The following is a 10,317-nucleotide window of genomic DNA, read 5'->3' as shown; positions in this document are numbered from 1 at the left end:
CAAAGCCTGACTTTTGTATCATGTCTTGCTTTGCAAACCTTGGCCCTACCCACGGAGACCTTTTGGACACGGCACTGAAGCTCATGTTGGTCCGTCACCGTGTTCTCCCTTGAGAGAGCTGTATTTAAACACAGTCTGTGTTTCAGCTGGAGGTAGAGCAGACTGGATTTCACTGGGATGCCTGGCTGGTGTGCTTACACAGAATTCTCCTCAAACATAGTCAAGTCCAAATCACCTCAGAGTCCCAGCCTGAGTTTTAAATGGTTACACGTGTTTGCAGTGCTTCTTTTTCTTTCTCTGTGCTCCTTCGATGCACTCATCGCCCTCCTCTTTTTGCTTTTTGTGTTTCTTCTTATGGCGTTTCTTTTGCTTTGCTTCAGAGTCCTCTATGCTGAGATTCTCCCCATCAGATATTCCCATATAAATTTCTCCATCACCCATATTTTCATCACAACTAATGCTTTCCCCTTTGTGCTGCTCTTTATGTTTCCTTTTCTTTTTCCTCAAGTGACACCCATTTAAGGGAGCATCCAGTTCCTCTCCATTCAAGCTGCCTATCTTAGATTGTTTCACTTTTGGTTTCTCGCAATGCTCTATACTCTCTGCCTCATCCCTCTTCTGCTTCTTCTTTTTCTTTTTGACTTTGGTTTTCAGGTCTTCTGAAGGCTCCAAAGCTTCATCAGCTGTTGGGCAGGAATCATCTACCTTTGTTTCTTTTTCATTCTGGGATCCCTTCAGTTTTGCCATACGCTTGGCAAAGTATTCCTGTACAGTGAGAACACTCTTCACTGTGTTGTAACCGTCTGCAGGCTCCGATATCCAGCGGTTTCTCTGCTCCTCTTCCTGAGACTCAGCATCAGTAACATCCTCCTGTGGGTGAACAAAGAGGAGAGGAGTGAGAGTCAGCAATAATGACTTTGAACATAAGGTTATTTTTTTGCACACTAATAAAAAAATTAAAAAGAATAAAAATTAAAACCTAATAATTTTTTTTTTAAATAGTGCTTTGAAAATTAGTTGTAAAAGTATAGACTTGGGGCAGAAGTGAGGCAGCCCTTAATCCAAAAAAATAGTGTAGGCTTAGGGAGAAGAGGTGGCAGTACAGCAGGTGGTAAGAATTTTGAATTTCTTACTGTTTACCTACTCCTGTGCAACTCATGCAGATTATGTATAATACTATCATACTCGGTGTATTACACTCGCTTTGCAAAGGCACATGTCTCTACAAGATACATGAAAAATAATGCAGCACCATCTATTAGCCTGTGGCAGAAAGGAAATCCCATGCCTGGAACACCTCTACAGCAAAGTGCAAGAACTTCTGATATACGAAGCAATCCAGCATTGCTCTTCCATCTTATCTGATGTTTAGAAATGTTTGTTTCGTAGCTGGTTTACTGTCATTGTGTCCTAGATGTTGTTATTTAAACATGCTCCATTTGATCATCTGTTATCAGATGACAAAACCAACATCACAGGTTAGATCTTACAAGGCTTCCGCATGCACAAAGTAAAGAGCTGCCGAACTCTAGCTGTAGATGAAGATCTATAGAAAGAGTCTAGTATCTAGAAAGCAAATATAAAACAAAAAGCAAAGTATAGCTCTGGAGCTGTGTGTTACGTATGGCACGAAGAGAATTAACTCTGAAAAAGCAGCAAATGCAACAAGGTGAAAATGCATAACTTGCTGAACTATCTGTGACTTGCAAAATAAACAACACCAAAAGGCAGCTGAAATACAGCCTGGTTTACACCCAAAAATAACCCTTCGTGGCACAGCCTTCTGCTTGGCAAAAGTCACAAATGACTTCTGGAAATGTCCCAGATTTTCCATTGCTTTTTTTAAAGCCTCGTACGAACGGCAAGTAACCAAGCACACCCCCCTCGATGGGAAAAGCTGAGCAGGTGAGAATTGCGTAGAATCCTTCCCAACATCTGGTCTACAACACGCTTCTTGAATGGGAGGTAATCCACGGCGGTTACAGGCAGACGGGGTGGGTACGGCAGAGACACTTCGCTGTATTTTCCATTCCTAAATGCATGGATAGAGAACAGCATCCACTCTACCCACGCATCTTGTATGGGAACTATAAAATATGACAAAATCAGAGCAGTCATATGTCCTGCCCAGTTTCACCAGTATAAATTGATACATAGGGTGAAGGCCAGCAGCAAACCGGGAGATATAAACCCACTTATCTCAACACTTTATAACTATTGCATGATGGTGTAGATAAGTGATCTGGCTCTCTTCAGGGCACCATTAAACTTGCTGGCTGAAGTGGGGTTTGTAAGGAGGGTTTTGCAGGTCTGATTCCTTATGCCTCCATAAGCTTTGCTCACATGGAATGCAAAAATTTGTGTCATTAGTGATGCATTACGAGTAGCGATTTCCTCATACATCTGCTTTCAAGAGAGCCATTCCAGTGGAACGAAAGTAACGCTACACTTGAGATTCCAGTAATGTTTGTGTGGGCACTTCTAAAAATCAGGTGCTTTTCTTGCAGGAATACCTTGTAGGGTAAGTTTAGGAAGTAACTGGAACTACTCAACTTCTGGAAAAGAAGTCTGCAAAGAGATGTTGAACATGGGGTGAAAAAAGCGTATGTCTACACACTTCTATACATACAGGTTACGTTTGGAAAGGGAGCTACAGTGAAAGTTTTGACAAGACAGAATCCACAGAATAAATGGATGGAGCTATGTTTCTCCTTTTAGTAAGATATAGCTCCCAACCCAAGCACACAGCGTTAGCGCAGATCAAAAATCGATGCCCTGCTAAAGCAAGAGTTAAACAGGTCCCTTGATTTTCCTCTTCCTTTTCCCCACAGCAGGATTTTGACACCTTGTATTGCAAAATGACAAACAGTCTCCCAGGTTTTCTGCTGCAGATGCCAACTAGAAGTTTCCCTCCCCACCCCGATATGTAAAACGTACTCACGACCAGAACACCGATTACCCCCCGCCAACCAGGAAAAGATTTTCTCATTCCCTTGGTGACTTCAAGTCCTGACAACTTAATTACTGTAATTGAAGGCAAATATTACTTGAACTCTACACATTTATTTTATAAAATACATTAGGCATTAAAAAAAAAAAAATGTTCCTTTGGTTAAACTGAGAAGTTCAGAAGGTACGCACGATCCCAGAAAATAAGAACCTTGCTCAGAAACTCCTTTATTGATAAGAATTTTAATAACCACGGGCCACTGAACACAGAATTAACAGGGCATGGAGACAAGCAAAGAGGTGCCAACCCTAGAAAACCTCTCAGTTTAGGAAAAGCTTATGTGAAACCATAAATCACCTGGAAAGGCTGTTAAATGCCAGAATGTTCCCCCTCCCGCCATGTACCTGTCCTAGTAGCCATGGGAACACTCCTGAACTCTAAACATGAGTTTTCTTTAACCTCTCAACAGACTCACAGTTTATGTAATTCGTCCCCTGCTTGCCCCAACACAGACATGTAAACATTTCAAGGAAAAATAAAATATAGGTACTCAAATGTGTACTGTGCTGCTGCCACTTCTGAAAAGCAATTTATTGCACAAGATAAAAGACAGAAACCCTCCTGCTCCACAGAACTGATGATCACGTAAAAGGAAAAGAGCAATCGTCCTGGAAGTGGAGATATGTTTGTCCATGCCGTGATTTCCAAAATTGCCGACGAAACCAGGCTGAGAAGATGAAGTTAAAAGGAGTTGGGAATACTGACCTCTAGGGAACTGGAAGGATGGTCCCAAGCGAGAGGAAAGGACACCTTGAAACACAGTGTTAAATGTGGAATGATGCAGAGGAAATAATAGGAAAATTCAAGGAGAGGCTGGGAAGTTCACAGGAAAAGATGAAGGTCAATTATAGGTGGAAGTCCCCTGTAAATATCATCTGTTAGTGTCATTAGTTAAATGTATGGAAAATAATTTGAAGCACATCAAGCACTCTAAGTACCATCGGGTTTTTTTCTGCCTGCTTTCTGCACGTGAGACACACAATGCTGATTCAATCTTAAAGTTAGTACACTAAACTCATCGAGTGAAATCCTGGTTCCCTCGATTCCTGGAGGATCAGGATTGCGTCTCTAAGGCATCATCCTCTCAGAGGACCTTTCAACCACAGTTATTTAGTGAAGAAAGAATTAGGGTGTTATGGTCAATTATATAAACAGTTCACACCACATCGTGAAAAGAGTTTCGCAACAGTAGAAGCCCCAAGTGGAAAGCATTTAGACACCTCGAATGAGTACTTGGACAAATCAAATGAGTTTGAAACCCAAATATCTCTGGAGATTTGAGACATTAGGTTGAAGAATTAAAATCCCAAAATAAAAACTGCATCTGTGTGTAACCCTGGGAGGAAAAGCGAGATACAACCAACCAGCAAAGTCAGAGGTGCCAGTACATAAAAACCAGAAGCAGCTTGGATTAATTCAGTGAAGTTTCTCTTCCCTTTACAGATTGTGTTTCTTTCTTAGCACTTAAAGCTTAGACCAGGGGAATCAAAAGATCTACTATACAGTCTCAGACCTGCCAAGGACAGACTACAATTACTTAAGTAATTTCCCATGCCTTTGCTTGCTTATTTGCCAGCGAGAGGGTACTAACTCACAAGCAATTTGATTAGCTCAGATTCACAAAAATGACATAAAAATATGGAAGGGGTGGGCATAAAGGCAGAATAAACCTAAACAATAATTTCAGTGGATTCTCACTGAAATTACAGAAAATGGGATAGATGAACTAAGTAGTGGCTAAACCTCTCACCCGAGTTCCAAGGCAATCAGACGATCATTCACAGCTTTAAAATGCAACAACCCCTTGCTGCAGCCTGGCTGAACCACAGTGATTAGCTACTTTCTCGTTGAGAAACCGTAACAATAAGATTAATATAATCCAGTTCTGTTGCTGCTGCTTCAGCTCCTCGCTGCAGAGGTGCGGTGGTATGACCCCCACGCCGTCCACAAAACTTGACAGGCAAGAACGGAGGGTATCCCTGTATCTTTCCGACCCAGGTCTGGCTGTGATGGAGAGAAGCACGGCAGATTATTCATGAAAAGTCACTCTGGAGCTCTGCAGACATTAAGGATGACAGAGGCTTGCTTAAGGAGATGACAACTTAAAGTTAAGTATGAGCATAAACATTTGGATTGGGATCAAACAGGCAAGAGAGTGAACAAAGACTCGGAGCGTGAGGAGTTTAAGCAGGATTAAAATAAATACATGCATAAATACAGCCACGTACCATCAGTTCCAGAGTCAATTCTGGCATAAGAACGGGTACCCAGGAGCCTCTAATGTTTTCAATTTACCTGATTAAGACTGGTACACAGCAGACAGCATCTTAAGAAGAGCTGATGAGAACAGACTTCTAATCCAGAGAAAAGGAGACAATTTTCCCTGTGCTTACGAGGAAGAGGACAAGCAGGTGTAAATTACCAACATGAAACTTTGCTGGTAGGACAAATCTATCAGTATGGATGTGAAGCCTCAACAACCACTGGGAGTCTCAACAACTAAAAGGAACTCAGACAACTATCAGGAAAGCGTTAGGTAGAGTTAATCCTTACTTGGGATGGAAAATGGAAGATCTGGACTCTAGAAGCATGTTCCAGTGCCGTAAGGCTTTAAAAACTTCTACAGAGATATAATTTGACCTCCTGGTAATAAAAGAGGATTTTAATGAAAGAGATGAAAAGCAGGAACACTAAACCTGGAAAGAAGAAATGCTAAAAATTCAGGTCATCCATAATTTCCTTCTGGTGTTGACCCTGGTATTCTGATCACCAGGATACCTTAAATAACCATAGCGAGTTCTAATTTTACTGCAATTTATACCGAGTGCCAGTATAGCAAAGGAATCCACTTATGGGAAACGGAATGAAAATCCTGAATGCCTAATACCTGGCTGGGCTGTATGACACCATAGTACTTTTTAAAAGGACAAATTCCAATTACTAGACGGAAGCACTTTTCTGTTTGACTCCATTAAAATAAATTCTGTGCTAGAATACACTGAAAAATCAGCCGCTCTCTTGCAGTTGGGTATTAACTGCTGTATTCACGCGAACTATCAGCTCTGCCTCTTACACAGTAAGGACAAGGACAGAGGTTAGGAAATAACTAATGGAAAGGGAACAAGGGAAAACCTTTTAAAAAAAAAATCCAACCATTTTCTCCATGGAATTATGAAGATCCATTTTTGTTACAGCTGCCCCCATCTGCAACTACGAAGGAAAGAGCAGTCGGACTGCTCCTCTTGCAATTAAAAAAGGAATTTAATAGGAATTTTAGAGTAGTAAATCTCTACCTAGAATAATTTTGGGGTTATTCCCAGAATCATTGATTGGATGTGACCTCTGGAGGTCTTTTGTCCAGCCTCCAGCCTGGAGCAGGACTTACCACCACCAACAGACCAGTCTGGATTTTTGTAGCGGAGTCATGGAAACCTCCAAGGACAGAGGATACCTGTTCCGATGCGGCACCATTTTTGTCCAGCCTCCAGCCTGGAGCAGGACTTACCACCACCAACAGACCAGTCTGGATTTTTGTAGCGGAGTCATGGAAACCTCCAAGGACAGAGGTTCCACAATCTTTCTGGATACCTGTTCCGACACGGCACCATATCGTAGTGAGGAGGTTTTATTACCACCTAACAGCAGCCATTTCATTCTACTGTACAAATCTGTAGGTGCCTGGTTTTCAAGTACATTAACATTGTATCTGTTGACTCCATTTTTTATTTTGGTTTTCGATTCCATGGTGATGTATTTCTATTAAAACTGCCTTCAAATTCTCCCAGGCTGTCTTGTACACTTATTTTATTTGCCAAAAGCTCATCCTGTACCTCAGAAAGTGGCAAATTTTAGCATTTCCATTTATTCTTCTAATTCACACATTACCATCAAGAAAGCCACCTCTTGCTGAATGTCATCTCTAGGTATCCAAAATGCCATTTGCTTGTCATATAAACAATACATTTTTACTGTCATACGATGTATTGGACCCCAGCCTGCTCCCATCAATGAAACAGGAGTCATACAATAAGCTGTAATACTCAGCCGGGTTTTGCCTTCAGCCTGAAAAAAACCAGCGTAACAGGAAGCAACAGGGTTGCAAAAGTGCAAGGGATTAAATTTTGGCCAGAGACTTGATTACAACGATAGTCCTGGGGATTCGTTCCAGCTGTCATTATCAGATCCTGGTCAGTCCTACGGTACTCACAGTTACAATAGGAGCAGCTACAACACCTGTATTTCTAATGTCAGCCTGGGAACCCTGACACTGGGTCGCACAGAGCACATAAACTTCCTCCTACTGTTCTTACACTTTTCAGGAAAAAAAAAACCCACATTCATTTAAGTTTCAGCAAACAAAGGTAGTGAGTAAAACCCATGAGCAGAAGGCAGCAGAAGGGAGAATACACACAGTGAGATAACGCACGAGAGGTGCAGAAGAACGAAGGTACATAGCGAAAGAGTGAAAAAATCAGCATGCTGCAGAGAAGAAAAATCCTTTTCATATCTTGAGACACTTAGATATCCTTGTGACATCTCATTTCACTCTAGCTACACTGCTGAGGCCAGCAAAACCTCTTTTCCTTTGCATTTCCTTGCAAATTACATCTGTGCGTTAGATTGAATATAAACAAAACTAAAGGAAGAGATTTCCCCTAGGATCTCTCTATTGGCACGATACAGAGATCCAAACACAGTGACTTCATCTTCCCAGAAGCATCTAAATCAGTTCTAACCGTTCTGTTCTCACCTTGAATAACAAAGGAAGTATGGTCAGGCAAAGGGAGCTCAGGACTGGGAAGGTCACGTTTCTCAAGTTCTCTTCCCAGCTGGTGGGAAACCCTGGAGAAGTTATTCCCTCTGGTTCTGGCATAGGCTATTAAAGCAAAAAACATGCATTCTCCACTATAGGAAGCTTGCAGAAGAGCTAAGAGCTTCATTAAGTGTCTGTAAAGTGCTTTGAGATCCTTCAAAGAGGTATCAGAGACGTGCAAGGCACCATGCGAGTACCCAAATAACACGGCTGTTCCGCTCACCTGGCTATGATACTGAACAGTCACCAGACACATCACAATTTTTGTCTGTTTGGTGATATACCTCTATAGAATTAAAATATTAAGAGACTCTCAAAGATAGTATTTTAAAGGAGTGGGCAGGACTACATTCAAATAAGTGCAACCTGGTCTTTTCATTCTGTACCCATCCTCTGAATGTCAACATCTTCGAATGGCCAGGACAGTCATCCCAGTCATTCCCAGTAGGTACACGTGGCAGTGGTTCTGGAAGGCACGCTCAGAAGCAATCTGAGTCTTCTTCACATAGTAGTTTACTACTGTTATGTCATATTTCATTATTTGTAATGTGTGTGGAACAGGCAGCTGCTGTGAAACCTTTGTCATCAGGCTTCAGAAGACCTTCCTATATTCCACAAACACAGAAGAAACTGAATGGACTAGAGGAAAAATAACAAGTGGGCTTGGCCAGTCAAATTGTGAATACGAGAAAAGGTATTAACAAGGGCTCTGAAGATTTAAGATGTCCAGATAAGTCACCGGGAGAAAGGATGCAATAAAAATCATTGAAGTACCCAGAGGAAAGAGAGGAGTTCTGGTTGGGATTCTGAGAGCAACGCAGCCAGCATCACAGCTTGGCTTCTGGCAGAGGAAACTACATGTACTTTGAAACCTGAAAATAACACCTATGTAAAACTTCACTTCTATCTCTTGTCTAATAATAAATGCAGAAAAGTGTATCTGTGTATTTAAAAGCTTCTAGGAGCGTTTGAAGCAGATAGTTTAAATGGCTAAACCTTCACTCCTTTCCCCTTCCCCTTAGAAAATGCTTCTCAAAAGGAAAATACACACTTGAAACTTTTCCGCTTCTTTGCTCTTAGAGGGTAATATGCTAGAGAGCTGGTCCACGTATCCAAATCAGATCAGCCCTCTGCAAGGGTACAGACATTTCCTGTTTTTCAGCACAAGCAGCAGCCGAGAAATACCTTCTTGTGTCATTTATTTGTGAAGTGTGCCTTCATCATGACTTGGTTCCTTTTCTCTAAGCAGGTGTGAAGAAGTAATTGCAGCACAGGAAAATGAATCAGAACATTTCAATTTAGAGCAGCATAAATACCAGCAGAGCCCTCCTGCCTGAAGGCATGCAGATGAAAAGACAGATGCAGAAAAACAAGACAAACAGCAAGAACGAGAGCTGAAATCTGAAATACAACTGCATGGATGCATATGCACATCTTTTTCTTCTCTTCCGTCTGAAAAAAAAGAGGTTGTCCAAGGAAAGGTTTTTATTTTTCGAGGAATATCACTCATGCAGTGTACCTACAGTTCATATGGATCTGATTCTTGTTTTCAAGAATTCCTAGAGTACAGCCCTGCAGCTATAACCGAACCAGGTACAATCTCCCTGCAGCCTCCTTTCATAAATCTCTGCATTTTTATTCTTCATTGCTGCCTTTAGTTCTGGTGCTTCCTTGTGCAACAAGTCAGCTCCTTGGATGAATTCAAATTAGCGCCCACCCTCTCCCCCCACAAACCAACCCAACTCTTCTACGCTTTGCTGCGTAACGTTACTCCGTCCTCAAACCCAGACGTAAGTGTTTAGCTAAGGATATTGCCCGTGTCCTACCTCACCCTCTCTCTCCGATATGTGTAACATCCTGCCCTTGTTCTGTCCATCATTTTATTGTAAGCTCTCTGGGGAAGTAATTAGCCCACATGTGAGCACTATATAACATAATTAACAAATAATAACCACCGAGAAATGTAGGCCAAAAAAGCAAAGTTATCAGAGCAACGTTTCTGCAGAGACTTGTATTGTTCTGTACTCACTCGCAGCGTTAGCTTCCAAGTTCCTGGAGGCACGTATTATACTCCAAGCAGCAGAAAAAGCAAAGGTGAACACTGTGCTTGAAAGAAGACCTAAGACGTTCAGACTTTATTTGGATTTACATGCTTTGCTCTTTTTCCACGTTCATTAACATTACCAATAGTAAGTATTTACACAGAGCACTGCAGTTAATAAATTTCCGAATTTGAGGTGAAAGGCTTGTAATTTCATTCTAAATTAACTTTGGCAACAGGAGTATCAAAGGAAGGAAAGACAGGATGACTGTACCCGTGAGCAAGATGCAACACAAACTTCGTAAGTGACATCATTTAGCATGGAAACACTGCCGGAGGAGGCAAGGACAGAACCTCCGTCCTTGGGTATTCATCCCCACGCTCCACAACAGCTACCAGGGAATGGCAGCAATTGTTGCTGTCTTAACAGAGAAAGTGTAGAAAATCCCTCTT

The 10,317-nt window shown here is 41.7% G+C and overlaps 1 protein-coding gene across 1 annotated transcript in view; it reads right to left on the bottom strand.

Annotated features, from left to right (window-relative positions):
- Positions 1–264: 264 nt before the first annotated feature.
- Positions 265–10,317, bottom strand: part of PINX1 (PIN2/TERF1 interacting, telomerase inhibitor 1) — a 54,074-nt gene continuing 44,021 nt past the window's right edge. Inside the window, exon 7 of the mRNA XM_010082459.1 lies at positions 265–870. Coding sequence (XP_010080761.1) covers positions 265–870 — 606 coding nt within the window. The remainder of the gene's footprint in view (positions 871–10,317) is intronic.

The sequence above is a fragment of the Pterocles gutturalis genome, unplaced genomic scaffold (genome assembly GCF_000699245.1).
Source record: "Pterocles gutturalis isolate BGI_N339 unplaced genomic scaffold, ASM69924v1 scaffold30964, whole genome shotgun sequence".
Lineage (NCBI taxonomy): Eukaryota > Metazoa > Chordata > Aves > Pterocliformes > Pteroclidae > Pterocles > Pterocles gutturalis.
The sequence above is the reverse complement of the archived record's forward strand: the minus strand, read 5'-3'. Positions and strand labels throughout refer to the sequence as shown.